The 17,343-nt window shown below is 44.2% G+C and overlaps 1 protein-coding gene across 3 annotated transcripts in view; it reads right to left on the reverse strand.

Moving 5' to 3' along the window:
* The window catches only part of LOC138487934 (40-kDa huntingtin-associated protein-like), a 567,453-nt gene that overhangs the window by 281,450 nt on the left and 268,660 nt on the right, over window positions 1-17,343 (reverse strand). For all 3 annotated transcript variants that reach the window (XM_069614571.1, XM_069614572.1, XM_069614570.1), the window contains one exon: window positions 14,204-14,324. In XM_069614571.1, coding sequence (XP_069470672.1) covers window positions 14,204-14,324 — 121 coding nt within the window. The remainder of the gene's footprint in view (window positions 1-14,203; window positions 14,325-17,343) is intronic.

Genomic DNA, 17,343 nt, shown 5'->3' on the forward strand with positions numbered 1-17,343 from the left:
GGGACTTGCCCAACTGTACAAGAAATGGGCAGCGGTTGAGGAGAATTACCAGTAGTAGAGCATCTTTGGGACACTACAACTCTTGGTAAATAAAGGTCAAATCCTCTTTGCCTCAAATCATCTATTGAGGCTAATATGAACTCCCTAACTAATTTAGAAGGAATGTCAATAGCAACAACATCAGTCCTTGCTCCAACGAACATTTTTACCAAAGCAATATCCCTGGATGTAATAGTTCTTAACTTCGTAATATCATGAGTAATAAACAAGATAGTACTCTGATTTAATGTAATCTTATCTTCCTGGGAAAGACGGCTTCCAGAATTAAGCGTGGATTGTAATTTTTAGAATCTGCAGAACCCCCCCTTTCCTACAGGGAGATTGGATAACACCCAAAGATCTTGTTTTTTTTAAACACCATTTCCTCTTTGGTCGGGTTTTCTCTATAGGCACTGAAATTAGGCCGTCATCTCTTAATAGGCTGAGTGCAACATCCATTGCGGCTTCTTCAATAGATCTTGCAGATGTCTTTTGATAAGTTTCTTTTACTTGAAAGCTATTTTTCCCTCCCACCAGGGAATCCATCTGGGAAGCCTTTTAAACACCAACCAACTTAATGAACGAGACGTCAACCCCAGCCTCTTCAGGCCCAGGAGCCCTGGAAGCTACATTACATGCATGTTTACTGTTATTACTCGTGCTCTTTGCATTTCTGTCTCGAAGGGACATGAAAAATAGGTGTTATGCTGAGGGAGCTGCAGTGAAGTCCGATGAACTAAGTTCAGCGGCTTCTTGTATATTCAATGAGCGTATAGATTTTAACGATTAACAATGGTTAGGTTTTTGATTTTTTGGCTTCTTCATTGGTTTTTCTGAAGTTTTACTTTTCCCTCTCCTTCTACATTTTCCAGTACATTCTTTAAGCTGAGGGGCAGAGTCCGGGCTTAGTACCACAATGGTGTCTTCATGAGAACACAAAATTGCACCTAATCTTCCAAAGTCTTTCAGAAATTCCTGAGATGGGGGGAGTATCACAAATAAAATTCGGAGGTTCACAAACAGGCGGGGAACCAGATAAAACCCCCTCCTGCTGGGTTGATTTATTCTGTACCACACATTTCTAGCTTTCCTTGAATTTCTGTCAATTGCACTGTAGGGGTCTTAACTTCATCTTTAATTAACTCAAAAACAGGGTGGTGAGAATATTCTGTTGAACTTGAGCGCATTGAAGAATCGATGGATTCATTTTGTGCTTCTGTTAGGGGGATTTAAACAAATCTGGCATATCGGTCAGTCATTCAAACCGTGCGCTCCCATTCTTAAGCGACATTGAGGTTCAATGATCAACCATCTCGATGTTTGCCCATCAGCTCCTTTGAAAGCGGGGGTTTAGGACCACTGTGTTCCCCTCGCCCCGGTTGCTGGCTAATCAAGGGCTCTGTGGGAATGCGCCCCTCTAATGCACGTTGGTTGCATTGAAAAAAGTCTCATCTTTTTCTTAATATTCATGGAGGTCAATGTGTATTCCAATGAATTTGGCACAGGTGAAAAGTGCCCTTGACCCACAATAACACAAGTTCCTCCAGACCTCGATCCAATGCGGGAGGCAGGAATAGTGAGCTGTTCACAGGGGGAGCACTGCCCAATATTTCCAGAAGGGATATAACCTCTTCCGTGTGTAAGCTGTCTGGCATGCCCCTACACCTTCCGAGCACTACACACAGAGTGAATCAATGAAGCACTCCCCAGAGCATGGTAGCTGAAGCTGAGTAGGTCTCACTCTTCTATCTCCTCCTGCCTCCCAACCGCCTGCAACTGTGTTTTTCTATAAACTGTAACCAAAGACTGCTGATCCTCTACAGATGGTAATCACTCCACTTGCTTAGTCTGTGCCTATCAGAGACTGCCAATTTAACACACTCCTAACCTTTACATCAACCTATGCCATACTCTGGTGCCTTAGCACCCAAAGGCTCTCCATTTCACCTCGTAAGCAAACACAGGGTCCTACCAGGCTGCCGACCAAAAGCAACTCACAGCCACATCCCCTGCCCCGTCACCCCCCGCTCCATTGGCCGCGGCGGGTAGAGCAGGGAGAGGGGGCAAAGCACTGCACAATGCATCGGGGGAGGGATGGGGTAGGGGGGGGTGTGTGCGTGCGTGTGTGTCAGACAATTGTCACCATTGCCGGCAACCCAACAAGCTAGAGGTAAAGGGACTGGTAGAAGACCGAGAGGGGCCACAAGCAGACGCTAAACAGCAGAGAGTATCACAAATACTGAAAGATTCATCATACACGTCTGTAAGGAACTCATGGCCGCAATAGTAAAGACAGACACAAGTGATCACAGTTCAAGGGTGTTTATTGAACTATAAATACAGGTTGGAAAAATGCCTAACCTAAATCTAAGATGGTAGCAAACTTCGACCATAAAATAAAAATAAGGCTGTCCTTTTGAGGTTGTGTCAAAATAAAAGGGCCTATACTAAGAAAACCTATTGCCAATCCTTACTCTAGATACAAAAACAAGTGTGGGGTAATGTTCTCAATAAAGAAAGAAGTGTTCACAAAACAATAAAACAGGATGCGATTGCCAGGGGTCTCCCTTCCCTACGTTTTCAGCACGGGACAAGGTGGGACCTTGGAGCACAGCAGAAGCTCAAGCTTTCTCAGCACGAGACGACAGTTCTGTTCCAGGTATCGGGTTCTTCGAAGGTAAAGTCTCTTTCAATAAAAAGTCTCTTGCCCTCGGGGTCTGATGTATTCCACAACAAACAAACCAACAAAAAGTTATTTTCTGCATACACGTTGGGCGATGGCTGTATCCCTGGGTCCCCTTCTTTCGGGCGCCGACCTCTCACAAATCGTAGTCAACAAATCAATTGAACAGTTCCTTTCTCAATGGACTTTGGGTGATGACTTTTTCACCCCTGGATCTCCCTCGACCGGGCTCGGACTCACTTGAAAAGGGGGACAATTCACTTCCCCTGGTCCTCCAATACTTCTTACTTTCACGAGTCTTAATGTATTTTTAAACGGTTCTTCAAGCTTGTCCCCGATTGTCGGCTTCCCTTTGCCGGGTTCACTCCCACCAAATTTTACAGACCGTTCACTGTGGACACCCCTTGGTCAGGTTCACTTCGATCAACATACTATTCTGGTTGTCAGCTTCCCTCTGCCGGGTTCACTTTCGTCACCTTCTACAAACAGCTCACTGTATTTCGGGACTTTGGACTTCACCCCTTTTTGCCAACCTTTATGAAACACGCTGTTGAAATACTGATTTCACCATTTCCCTTTCCTTCACAATCATCTGTCGGTCAAAGACTTTCGACGGTACAGAGGATTTTACAAGACCCTTGAATGACCACTTTGACCTCTCTTCGCCTCCTCCCAAGGCCTTCTTGTTACGGTAGTCTCTACCGCTGGGTAATCGCCCAGAGTTTCCTGCTTGAGCACCCACGTGGACCTGGATGCCGCTGCTGCTGTGGTTTTCCCCATCTTTCATCAATTGTTTATATCTTTCAATGTTCAATTTAGCCATTTGCTACTTTTCGTTCAACACAGTTCTGTTTCTTATCGAGTCTGCCCTTGACTCACCGGCTGCGATAAACCGCTTGGCTTTCTTCTCCTTTCGAGTCAAGGTTGGTACCACCGAGAGAAGCATCTCTCCCCGGTTTGTTAATCAGCAGAGGAGGGTCTTGTGTAACACAGAAATTTGCTGCACCACACGCTGGCCTTTGTTTGCGGTCTTATGTTTCCGTCTGCAGTGGATTCACAGGCCTTGATCGGAAAGGGCAAGGTCACTTCTCTCCTTGTCACACTCTCGGTATTTGCCGTCTTTCGCCTACTCTTGAACTGCCGTGCTGAGTTAGCTCTCACGTTGTGCGGTCTGCCTTGCTCATCCTGTGCTCTCGTGCTCCACCTTTTATCCCTGTGGGGAAGGGAAAGGGCCGTCAGGTGTATGTGTGATTCTGGTCAATTGCCTGACTTTGCCAGTCCCTTGTATTGAGACATGGTAGAGGCTCTGGTGTTAGTCTGTTGTCTTTTGTGTTGTGCGAAAATGTTCGTGTCCAAAAAGTGCGGGGCACTGTTTTGGAATGTCCTACGTGGTAGGATGGGGAAAAGGTGTTTCAAGAAGGGGGATACCGTATCTCACCCATCGGTGTCCCACTCCCCAAGGATCCCCATCGAGGTGATCCTCCCTCACTGGTCCACCCAGGAACTGGATCCAATAGCAATGGCCATCTCCTGGCCACCTGGATGACAAATCCCCAGGGACTAGCCAAGGAGACCCCTTCAAGTTTCTCACAACGTTCCAGTATCTGTAACGGTAGTATAACGAATACCGAGAGGCTCATCATACTCGTCTCAGTAAATATGAAAGCAGTAGAGTATATATCTAACGCAGTGGGACTCATCACATTCGTCCCAGTGGTTACAAAAGCAGTCAAAATAAGCAAGAAAGTCAAATAAACGTGCTAATACTTGTCTGTGTGGTTGGGAAGACCAAGACCATAGCAAAGGGGAACAGAGGAACCTACATGGCGTTTCCCAAAAAGGGAGGTACTTGCAAGACAAAGGAATGGTAAAAGAAAACAGGGGCAGAGGTCTCTGGGGAGGATGAGACTGCGAAGCAAGTACAAGAGAGAGATATTGATGTAAAGAAAATCCAGAGGAATTAAGGTCAAGAGCCTTGAGTTTGGAAACAAGGAACTTTAAATAAGTTAACACAGGGGATACCTGAGAGAAGGTGGACAGGTCCCCCTAAGGAATTAAAGGAACTGATTAACTACGTCACAAGGAACTATCTCAAGATAGACTATTAAGTCTGAGAAGGGAGTTATTCTCCTGGAATCCCTTTTTGTTTTGTTAATTGATATTTAGTGGGAGGGTCAGCGTGAAGTAGTTTTTGGACAGATGACTGACTAATTTGATTTGGACCACCTCACTGATGACAAGCAACCTGGTTAGATTCTGTTAGGTAGGGAAAACTCCTGTTTGGTAGGAGTAGATAGGCCCTTTGTTTATTATTTGAATACAATTTCAGGTACAAATGCCACCTCTTTGTCTGCCTCCTTCTTCTGACCTACCACACCTACCACTAAAACAAAGAAGCACAATCTACAGTATGACTTAAAATAGGGTGCTGTCCCTCTGGGTTTAGGAGGTGGTGGCTGGTTTTCTGACCCCTATAAAAGAGATCTCTAGAGTCTCTTCCTGCTCTTGATTTGGTGGTTCCAATTAATAAACAAAAGGTTCAACAATAAGCCTGTTCCAGCTCTCGCCTGGTGGCCCCTGTGAACGAATAACACAAAACAAAATGTGTCTTAATGTTCTTTTGACACAAAACGGCTTTAACAGTTATTCCAAATGAGGTCCTCTGCTTTGTACCTTTTGGTCTTTAACAAACACCATTCCTGTTACCGTTCGGATAATCCTACTTTCGGCCTCGGGTAGGCCAGGGGGCTTGCCCCACCTGACTTATATTCTGTCTGGAGTTGTAGTTTCTTTCAAGCTCTCTTCGGTTCTTCTGGTTATTAACCCTTGGTGGGCTACTGGCCTGCTTTGCCCTGCTTTGGTTTCAGTTTCTCTTAGGGCTTCTTTTACCCCCACCTTGGGTCTTCGCGTTATCAGCCCTGTGTGGGCAATTGGCCTGTGTGACTTCGCTTTGCTTGCTGTTTCTCAGACGCTTTCTCTTATTCCCTTCTGGGGTCTTCTGAATGTCAGCCCTGTTTGCGGGTTCAGTAATAAGGTTGCCAAAAATACTATTTTTAAATATACAAAAGTACAAGGCTGTAACCCAATCAATGACCCAAACCATTAATAAAACCTCCAAAATCACCCCATCTCTGTTCCCCTAACTCTCATTGCTACCCTAACTCTTACAGACCAATGAAGCCTTGAGCGCCCAACAGAAATATAATTGCAATATATAAAAAAAATGACTAAGACAGAACAGAAGAAAAAAGACAAAAACTAACCAACCAATTTGGGCAAGGATAACTAGATAATAGAAGTAGATTTTCAAAGTACAACAGAAATGATAAGGAAAAAGCTAAAGATAAAAAGGAAGCAGATTCGGAAGATTTATTTATTTTTTTTTATTGAAAAACTACAGTTTGAAATTACAAACTTTTGTTTCACATCAGCCGAATCACCAACGAACCAGACCCAACAGATCAAATCAGAATTAAGCAAATCAAAACAATCCAAAAATTTGATATCAAATATCTGTTTTCAAAATCATATCAAAATAGTTCACAGTTGCACAAACAAGTAGTGTACTGTGACCAGTGATAATCCTGGCCCACCACGTCTCCATGTCATCATCCAGAGGTGAAAATTGACCAAGATGCAACGATCGCTGGGTAGTTGTTCGTTGACATTCAACTAATAGATGTTTGGTGGTTTCTATCGAAGATTCACAAAAACGACACAGATTATCTTTTAAGGATGGGTCCTTTCTTTGCCATAAAAGTTCCTTGGTTTTTAGGATGTTTGCTCGCAACCGTAAGAATTGAGCTCTATGATAACGGGATGGGCAATGCAAAAGGTAGCGAGCTGGTTCGTTAAGTTTTCGACAGTCATAATCCATCACTTTGGTTGACTTCAGCTTTTTTCTTTCGTCATTATTGATGCTCCATGCCCAATGATCAAATTTCTTTTTTGCATGTTGTGGACGAAGTAGGAGTTCTTCATTGCTGATATTTGCTGCAGACAGATATGCCACTAGTTTGCCAAACCAAATATTAAGAAGCTCGAACTTTTTTGGCATCTGGTTGAAAGCAAACAATTTGTATGCGGGTTCCGGCGCTTCCAAGCACATTTTACGCAGCGTTGCTATTGAGTTCCACACCATATTCATGTGTAGAGAGTTGGTGGCTAATTCATATCTCACAATAGCAATAGGAGTGGACTGTGGGAGCTTCAAAACCTTCAGCCAAAAATGACCTTCTAAAACATGCCAGGTTTGCTCACTTATGTTCCAACCTGCAATAGCCCCGAAGATCATTACTGGCACCACTTTTTGCTGGTAGAATTTAATGACAGGTTCCAGAGAAAATTTGCCGTAGTTCCTGTTGATTTTTACAGCTTGTAGTGTTAGTTTCTTCATTTTAGAAGTTAGATCTGTCACCCATTGCTGTTCTCTGAGTTGTTGAATTGTATACCCAAGTATCTTATTGAATCAACCGATGAAATAATTGCTTCTGTAATTTTCCACCTAAAGGATTTATCCTTTTTTTCTTTGACATTTCCAATTGAAACAATCTTTGTTTTTGTGGTGTTTATGGTTAGTTCATTTAGATCCATATATTTTTGCAGGCCTGTTAGTAGCCTCTGCAGCCCAATTTGCGTTCGGTCCAGCAGTACCAAATCGTCCGCATATACGATACATTTGATTGCGGTTTGATTTATTTTGTACGAGAAGCATGGAATTTGCATGAGAAAAGTTGCTAGGTCTGCCAGGAACAACTTAAATAGCTCTGCAGCTAAGGGGCATCCTTGCTTGACACCTTTTTGGGTCATGATTGAGTTGGAGAGCGGCCCATTGTTATTCAGCCTCACTTTGATTGAGGTATGGGTATGTAACACCATTATTGGTTCCAAGATAGATGCAGGACAGCACCATTTCCGTAGTTTTGCCCACAACAGGTTGCGATTTACACCACCGAAAGCTTGTTTCAAATCGATGAAGGCAAGATGTAATTTGCCATTTGATTTCATGGTTTCCAATTTTAAGATTGTTAGGATGAGTAAATTAACATCAACCTCAACACCTTTTGTGAACCCGGTTTGCCGTATATCATTTATTTGCACGGTTTCCGCCCATTTGGCAAGTTTGATGCGCAGGTTTGAGCCAAATATTTTACCAATCGTATCTAGCAGGGCAATTGGGCGATAGTTGTTTGGGTCGTCCCAACTGCCCCGCTTATGAATTGGAACGATAATCGCAGTCTTCCAGGAATCAGGCAATTTTTTTGCCAAGCTGATTTTTCTGAAAAGATTTCCAATGAAAGCTGCCCACTCATTTGGATGTCGTTTTAAGTCGATATTTGAAATCAAATCTGGCCCAGCAGCACGTGAGTTCTTTAGCGCCTTGATAGCAATAATAAGGTCGTCGTATTCCATTAGCACGTCCCATTGAGTGTCCACAGAGCTCGATGTCATCACATCGTTACCATTTGAGTTTTGGAATACCAAAGAAAAATGCGATTCCCATATGTCGCCTGAGATGGTGTTTATTACATATGGGATACATTTGGAGAAGTCCATATTCAATATCTTCCAGATATCACGGGTGTTTTTTGTCATAATTAGACGTAACATGTGTTCCGCACGATCTTGCTCTATTATTTGCGCCTGCGACCTTGCCCAATTTCTATAGAGTGTGCGTCTAGCTTTTATCGCTTGTTGAGCTTTGGATTTTGGTAAGCTTTTCTTAAATTGCCTTAAATCTTTGGCATTGCCTTTTTCTCATCGTGCAGCACCTTACAATAAATATGTTGGTGAGACCGACCTTGATTTTGAGACCCAACTACAGGCATTTTAAAGGCAATCAGCAGGGCAGTATACTCTGCCACATGATTATCTGGAATTTTCATAAGTTTCGTGCTGAGCCGTTGGATTTGTTTGCCACTTAATCGTAGAAGATTTCCACCTGAGTTTACTTCTAAAATGATGTTACTTGAGCAATCTGGCAATGGCATTTCCATCACTATGCAGAGTTTTAACAGGCAGTGGTCGCTGTATTTCATTCGTTTTATTTCTAAGTCAACAACCATGGTTGCAAGGTTACTTGATATCCATATGTAATCCAGAATGCTGTTGGTGGCTTCACGATGCCACGTTGGCTTAGCAGGGATGTCTTTTAGTTGTTCCATTTAGCATGTGTATATCACGAATCGACATAGCAGTCTGCCAACAGCTCTCTCTTTCGTCAATCAAGGCGGGAGGGACCAACTGAAATTTCCCCGACGAATGTTCAAACCCGAACCAATTGCAATTCAGGTCCCCGCAGCAAATCACTGATATGTTGGTGTAGGTCAACATTGCGACGTCGATTAATTCAGCTATTGCGGATATAAAGATGTCTGACCTGATCTTTGTCGAGTGCCAGTAAACGTTTATAATCAGAAGGTATTTCCTCGCGTTAGCTTTCTTGCCAGTTGTGTGTATGATTGTACCTTGTACATATGGATTGGGATTTTTAGACTCCAGCACAGCCCATGATCTTGAAATCCTCACCATAGTTATAAGGCCAGAGCTTGGACGGCCTTTCACATTTTTTATTGCTGGATTTAAGATTACAGTAAATCCATCACAAATGGGAGGTGAGCAGAGCCAAGTTTCTTGCAAACATATAATGAAGATATTTGCTAGCAGTGTTTCAAAATCATTAAATAAGTGCTTAAATCCACGTGTATTCCAGGAAATAAAAAGGGTTGAGTTGCCAGAATTGTTTAATCGTGGCTAATGTTGGTTTCTGGGCCCATTATCCTTGGTATTTTTTTCAGTAGCTTTCCTTTGCGGGACATGATGTGATCTTGAGGTCAATGAGTCACACATCGATTGTTTTAGAGCAGCCGCATCAACTGGTTTCATTGGTTTCTTGTATCCATCTTTGGAGCATTCAGATCGATTTGTAACTTCACAATCTGGTTCAACCAGAATTTCAAAACCGAAAAACAACAATTCAACACTAGCATTTAAAAGGGTGCTGCGTACCGTAGCTGAGTTGATATGTAGCAAGACCTGGTCTGAACATGTTTCAGTAGCATACTCCACGATTCGTATATCGTCAGAGACGATGGTTCGCAGCGAAGGTACGCACTTGAATAATTTCAAAATGTTCGTTCGATTTAAATTTACTTTAGCTTCTTCGCTTTGGATGTTTTGTAGCCGCAACTTGCGGCAGACGCTTTGCTCTCTGCGGTGGGTCGATTTATGCACTTGACTTTTAAAGTGATTACGTAGGTTGCTCTGATTTGAGGTGAATTTAGGATTCAGTTGTGAAACCACAGCTTGGGCCTGAGGAGATTTTTCTGAGCCTCTCGAGTCTCTTTGCCTGTGCACCATCGTTGATTTTGTTGGTTTTGCAGCATCCTTATTTGTACTCGCATCAAATGACTGAGAAGGGGCAGCACGAGAATAGGACAGAAAGTCTACTACATCGTGCTCATCTTGCGATGGATAGGTGGACAAATCACAAAGATTTATTGATGTAGAGGTGATTGTGATGTTACTGGACTCCGACTCAGAAATTAATCTTCTGCGTTTCAAGGCAGGTTTGAGTTTGGCCTTCGTTGGAAGAGGGCAGGCCACTCTTTGCAATTCGGCGTCTGCCTTTAACTTTTTGTTGTTTTCTTTCCGCTTAAATAGACTCTGTCTTGGTGGCGTAGAAAGATTCCTTATAAACGCTTTGGTCTTTGAAGTGCCAGCTGGTTTGGAGCTTTTTGAAAGATTTTTTAATGATCCACAACCTTGTTTCCCAATTGATTTGGTAGCAACCACTAATGGCTCAGTTGACATGGCTTTGGCAGGACCAGTAAAAATGCCAAAAGACGAAAACTGGACATCTGGGGCTACAGGTTTTGTTTGACGTTTGTCCAAGAAATTCTCCGTGCCGACGCCTTTTCTAGTTATTGCTTTCGATTGAACTACAAGAGGTCCTGCACAAGACTCATCAATGATAGGAGAAACAGCAGTAGGAATACTAGGCAAAGACTTCGCTCCTTCAATCACGATTTCGTTGTTTGTATTTTTTTTGTTTGAATTTTTTTGTCCCACTTTATCATTAGAATTTGGGGAATTTCTCACAATTGTTAGATTAAGATTATGAGATGTGGAGCCACCAACTGGACACGTGTTAGTGCTGTTATGACATAGAGTGACCTTCTCACATACCATGTGACATTGACAGTGTCGCGGTTGTTTCATCAAGTCAAGTACGTCATCGACAAGTTTCTCTTGTTTTTGGCTGTTTCGACGGGCTAGGTCGTGATGCCGTTGTTGCCATTCCATTGTTCGTTCCGCTTCTCCCTGGATCATGTTTTTGAGAGACACACTTGATGTTTCCACCTGACCCATTTTCTGAGTTAGATTCACTAACAGCGCACTTCGGTCTTGTATCTTTTCACATAGGGCTTCCTACAGTTCGACAAAGGGAATCATCGCCAAAGAGGAAGCGGCTAGGACATTATTATGAATTTGCATCGCGGCGGCCGCCGAGATGCTGGCTTTCGCCGGGGTTTGCCCGCTTTTATCTCCCCCATTTGGCGAAAGACTTGATAAGTCATTCGATTGAGCATATGTTTCATTCATCAAGTGGCCTTTCCTAGTCGTCTCAGGGCCAGTGCTTGTTTTGTTCCTTTTGTTTTGCATTGTCGGAGTGCTTGTAATGAGCTTTGTATGCTCCGAAATTCGAGATGAAATCCGCGTTTCAGGTTTTTGTGTGTTCATAATCATAGACTTGCCCTGACTTGTCTTAGAGCCAGAGGGCATTGCTATTCCCAATGATGATTGACCAAGCTGTTGTGTGGTGTCATCGCGCTGTTTGTGCACGCTGGTTATTGTGGCCAGACCATGTCAGCAATCAATCTCAGGCCGGTTGTTAGCCGCACTCAATATAAGGTTCTTCGCATGTTGCAATCGTGGGCTTGGAATCATGCTTAGCGATGGCTCTTACAGATCTATTGGATTTGGTTACAGGAGGACAGATATCATTTTCCTTGGCCGGTACCTGTCCCGGCTCGCTGTGCACGTGGCCAGTCGGCTCAGAACTATCTGAGCATTTTTGGAGGGTGTTGATTCCTAGACTTGACAAGGGCGTTTCAGCATTCTCATTTGATGCAGATACAGCATGAGGCGCTGCCATCAAGTCAGCATCCGTAATTTCGAATGGAGAAAAGAACATTTCCGGAGAAATGGGGCTCGATGTAACTTCATGAGGTGCACAGATCGATTGTGACTGTAATAATGGTGTTAAGTTGGACAGAGATAACAATCTCAATGGTGGTGGCAAAGGTGTGATTTCCTGGGCAGGCTCCTGTTGCAGGTCAAGTGCGGGGAGACCATTTCCATTGCCTTCATGTGCGGGAGATACCACAACATTATTGAGTGGTTCTATGATCATAGGGTTTGCATCTGCTGAAACTGTCTGGTCAACGGATACCGTGTCCAGGAGCAGAAGTGAGCTTGATAGAGCCTCCTCTGGCCCCGCCGGCATTGGATCCCCACCCCCTGCAGTCAACACAGGCACTATGAGTGTATCTAATACATTGGGTAAGTCGCAGCTCGTTCTAACAGGTGATTTCATTGGGGGCTCACTTGTAGTAACCGGAGTCGGCATGGTGACAGTTTACCTTGCCGTTTAGTATTGCATCCTTTTGTAAGGCGGTCCAAGGATTCAGCATGCAACGCTGCTGAAGTGTTTTATGGCGAGTCCGTGGGCCAGTTTTCTTGCTCGTAGGGTCCGTCATGGTGCGGACTGGGGAACACTGGAAAACTCGCCGCTGAACTCCTGTGATGTTCTGTGGGCTTCTCCAGCGCCAAACAGCCGCAAAACAGTCGGCGCCCTTCACCCCTATCGGGCTTAACACCGCAAGGGTGGCTCGAGCGTGATATGCTCTGGTGAAGTCACGTGATTGGTCACGTGCAGCCAATCAATCCCGCCTCCTCCAGGAAGCAGGGCGGTGAAAACAAAATATGCTCTTCCAGCAAGAGCAGCGCTCGCAGTGCTGTGCAAAAGCTAAAAGCAGGTAAGCGTCCAAAGGCTAAAACACTCCTTCACTTTGTATCCAAGCACCATAGGCTTTTTCCAATTCCTGTAGCAAACAGTGATGTAAAATGGGTTGTTTTGACACTTGGATGAGTACGGCACCCTCGTGTCTCTCGGTGTGGGAATTTCTGACCATGTAGCGAAAATCAAACGTTGGCATCCATGGAGGATGGATCCTCAAAAGTAAGAATTGCGATAGGAAGAGTGCAAATGAAGTAATGAAGATTATCGTTCTGTAGTACCCGGCTCATGAACTCTGCAACTGTTCAAGGAAAGAACGCGGCAATACAATACTAGTGTTTTAGATTATGTGATTTTGGGAGTTCGCATGAGGACACCGCCTTCCCTGCTTCAAAGAGATCTCTAGAGTCTCTTCCTGCTCTTGATTTGGTGGTTCCAATTAATAAACAAAAGGTTCAACAATAAGCCTGTTCCAGCTCTCGCCTGGTGGCCCCTGTGAACGAATAACACAAAACAAAATGTGTCTTAATGTTCTTTTGACACAAAACAGCTTTAACAGTTAGTCCAAATGAGGTCCTCTGCTTTGTACCTTTTGGTCTTTAACAAACACCATTCCTGTTACTGTTCGGATAATCCTGCTTTCGGCCTCGGGTAGGCCAGGGGGCTTGCCCCACCTGACTTACATTCTGTCTGGAGTTGTAGTTTCTTTCATGCTCTCTTGGGTTCTTCTGGTTATTAACCCTAGGTGGGCTACTGGCCTGCTTTGCCCTGCTTTGGTTTCAGTTTCTCTTAGGGCTTCTTTTACCCCCACCTTGGGTCTTCGCGTTATCAGCCCTGTGTGGGCAATTGGCCTGTGTGACTTCGCTTTGCTTGCTGTTTCTCAGATGCTTTCTCTTATTCCCTTCTGGAATCTTCTGAATGTCAGCCCTGTTTGGGGGTTCTATGTGAAAATGTCAGCAGGAAAACGTCACGTGAAAATGTAGCCAGCAAAAAGGCATAGTTATTCAATACATTGACAGTAATAAGGTTGCCAAAAAAGCTATTTTTAAATATACAAAAGTACAAGGCTGTAACCCTATCAATGACCCAAACCATTAATAAAACCTCCAAAATCACCCCATCTCTGTTCCCCTAACTCTCATTGCTACCCTAACTCTTACAGACCAATGAAGCCTTCAGCGCCCAACAGAAATATAATTGCAATATATAAAAAAAATGACTAAGACAGAACAGAAGAAAAAAGACAAAAACTAACCAACCAATTTGGGCAAGGATAACTAGATAATAGAAGTAGATTTTCAAAGTACAACAGAAATGATAAGGAAAAAGCTGAAGGATAAAAAGGAAGCAGATTCGGAAGATTTGGTGCTACAGTGAAATTTAATTAAGTATGTTTTTGTTTAGTCTCAGCAGCCTTGTCCGGTTAACACAATGTAAGTGATGCAGGAGGATTAACGTACTTGTCATTAGTTTGCAAGAAGCCACATAGCCCAGAGAAAGCAGACACTCAATTGGGACCTGGTACTGCAACTCTGCAGCTCGCTGGAAATACACCACAGCTTCTCCAAGTTTATTCATCTCCTACAGGGAACACAAAATAATAAACACTATGAAAATGGTGTACGTCATTGCTTACGTTACTAGGCCATGTTTTTTTAAATGCTTACACAGACAGACCAATAATTATGCAAAGGTAACTTGTCTAAGAGAAATGATCCTTATACATAGCAATGATATCACCACGCTCTTTAGAGCTAGTTATCAGTGTTTGAAAATAGTTGGAACAGCACATTCTACTGCCAACAGTATCTAGTCAATGCATCTAAATAGTATCAACACACTTTTGCTTCTACCACCTCCAGTCAAACCTCTAAAGAAACAGAAAAAGATACTTTGATAGGCAGTTGTTGGGAGGTTTGCTAGCTGCGATTAAACTCGGTACGGTGATGCCTCTTCATTATTATAAGGTAATGATGGTGGGGCTACTCTTGGCAAGTAGTGGACCGCAAGACACAACACCTTCCACAAAAATATGGAACTCTCTTTATCCCCAAGCAGCTGTGTGTCCCTACAATCATCATATTTAAGTAGGAACTGTGACAAAGTCCCAGTAGTGATGCCAGGAAGTGGGTTAAATGGGACACTGGGGGTTGGAAGAAGCCACCGGCTCATGGATGCTAAGCTGGGAGTCTGTATATAGAAGGTCTCCCAGGGCATCTCCCCATTCCTAAACTCACCACTCAAGCCATCGGCCTTCCCCCAAGCACACGTGGCAGTGATAAAAAATGCTGCATTGATCACTGCAGAGATGTAATGTATGCAAGCACGGACCGCAGTGTATAATGCAGGCGTGATCACAATCGCATAAGATACTCACTGCAGCAGGAGATCTAAGAGAAACCACAAACAAACAATGCACCAATGTTTTTTTGTGGTTTCCCATGGGTCGGCGAATTAGTTGGCCACATGAGTTTAAGATGGCAGTCTCCATTAAAAGGGTTCTGTCTACTGTGCTTCGGGCCAGAAACAAGTAATACAGCGTGCTTTAGCCACATATGGGGCTGGGGATGGATCAAAGGCCAGTATTCAATTTCGGGTTGAAGCCCTTAAAGCCCATGTTTCCCCAATAAAGCAATCTTAGGCCCAATTACAGCCACAACAGAGATGTAAAAGTTGGTAGCGACAAACCCAGATTTCTTTATTTATGTATTTATTTATTGTTCATTTGTTAGGCGCTTATACAGGAAGCAAATACTGTTTCAAAGGGCAACAGGGAGGAGACAGGATGACAGCCAATGAAATTACAACGTTAAATAATTAAATACAACAATATAAGAAGAGACAATGGGGAGAGGAAGACGAACCTACTCTGCCTTGTGAGTGTTCAGAACCTGCAAGTGCAGAGGGGAGAGGGGTATGGGATAGGTGCTGTGGTGTTCGTGGAGAGCAGCAGTGTTAGTGCTATGAAGAAAAAAGTTAAGTGCAACCTCCAGTGGCGGAGGGTAAGCCGAGGCAAGTGCAGACGATAGACAGCAGCAGGGAATATAAGATGTGGGAGGTCAGGGTCCAGAGGATGCATAAGGGCCCTGCACACCAATGAAACTACTATGCGATTAGCAGGGGAGAGAAGGAGTGAAGGAAGAGATAAACAGGAAGGTCTTGAGACTTTTCCAGAACTTAAGGAGGTCCTGCTCAAGACGAAGAGGGAGGGGAGGCTGTTCCAGAGAAGGGGGCCCACTGAGGAAAGTGTTCGACCACTTGCTCTCTGTTTAGCAAACAGGTTTACACACAAGGGGTTGGTGCCAGAGGAACATAGGAATATTTGGTCAGACAGAGTTGGAGATAGAGTGGTACCTGGCCCCAGACAGTCTTTTGGATGATGCAGAGGGATTTGAATTTAATCTGTGCTGCGATCGAGAGCCAGTGAAGACTTTGTAGGGCAGGAGAGATGCCGTCCCTGGGCTTAAGGCCTAGGATAAGTCTTGCTGCCCTATTCTGGATTAGCTGGAGGGGTCGCAGAGTGGACAAAGATAGATTAAGGAGGAGGCCATTTCAATAGTAAAGCCTAGAGAACCAGAGCCCAGGTAACATCGAGTCTCTGGGCGAAGGTGAGAAAAGGTGGAATTCCTTTCAGAAGGAAAAGCTGAAAGTGGAAATTCTTGGAAATGTCCGGAGTATGAGGGAGGAAGGAAGGAAGGAAGGAGAGAGAGGAGCCGAAGATGACTCCAAGGTTTCTGGCTTCCATAGAGGGATCAGGGGGAGAGCCCGGAAGAAGGCCAGAGTTCAGGGAAGAAGTCGGTTGCCGGGGTCCCAATAGGGAGGATCTCTGTTTTGCTGGCATTGAGGCAGAGATCATTAGAAGTACACCAGGCCTGGATGAATGAGAAGCAGTCGAGGATGATGAGGGGCTCACGGGGGCATCTGTAGGAAGTTTGAAGAGTTGTGTGTCGTTAGCATAGCACTGGAAGTTGGGGGAGAGGAGGAAATGAGGCATGCCAGCAGAGTAAGGTAGCTGTTAAAGAGCCAAAGCAAAAGAATGCAGCCCTGGCGGGCGCCACAGATGGAGAAGGAAGTAGGCGAAGAGAAGGTGCCCATTATGACTTTGGAAGAGCGGTCAGTTAGGAAGGAGGTAAGCCAGTCCAGTCTTTTTATGAGGATGGAGCGGTTCACAGTGTCAAATGCAGAAGAGAGATAAAGGAGGAGGAGAACAGAGGGGATTTGGAATCAAGGGATGTGAGCAGTTCTTCACAGGTGTTCAGAAGAGCAGTTTCTGTGCCTCTGGATGCTTGAAATTCAGATTGATGGTCGTGGAGATATCCAAAAAGTTCAGTGTGAAGTTGGGGCAAGGCCAGCTTCTCAAGCAGTTTCCCCCAGAAAGGGGTGATGGAGATAGGGCAATAGTTGGCTGCTGACATTTATTTAAGGAGGGAGCGCACAAGGGAGTGCTTGAGGGAGGATGGAAAAGAACCAGAAGCAAAGGAGTGTTTACTAAGATCAGCGAGAGCAGGTGTGAGAGAGGAAATGGTGTCCTGTTTGTAAGAGACCTTCATGGAGTTGACAAATCTGATGACTTCTTCCGGAGAGACATCGGCGAAGGAGG

Source organism: Ambystoma mexicanum, chromosome 9 (genome assembly GCF_040938575.1).
Source record: "Ambystoma mexicanum isolate Mex_15411 chromosome 9, UKY_AmexF1_1, whole genome shotgun sequence".
Classification (NCBI taxonomy): Eukaryota; Metazoa; Chordata; class Amphibia; order Caudata; family Ambystomatidae; genus Ambystoma; species Ambystoma mexicanum.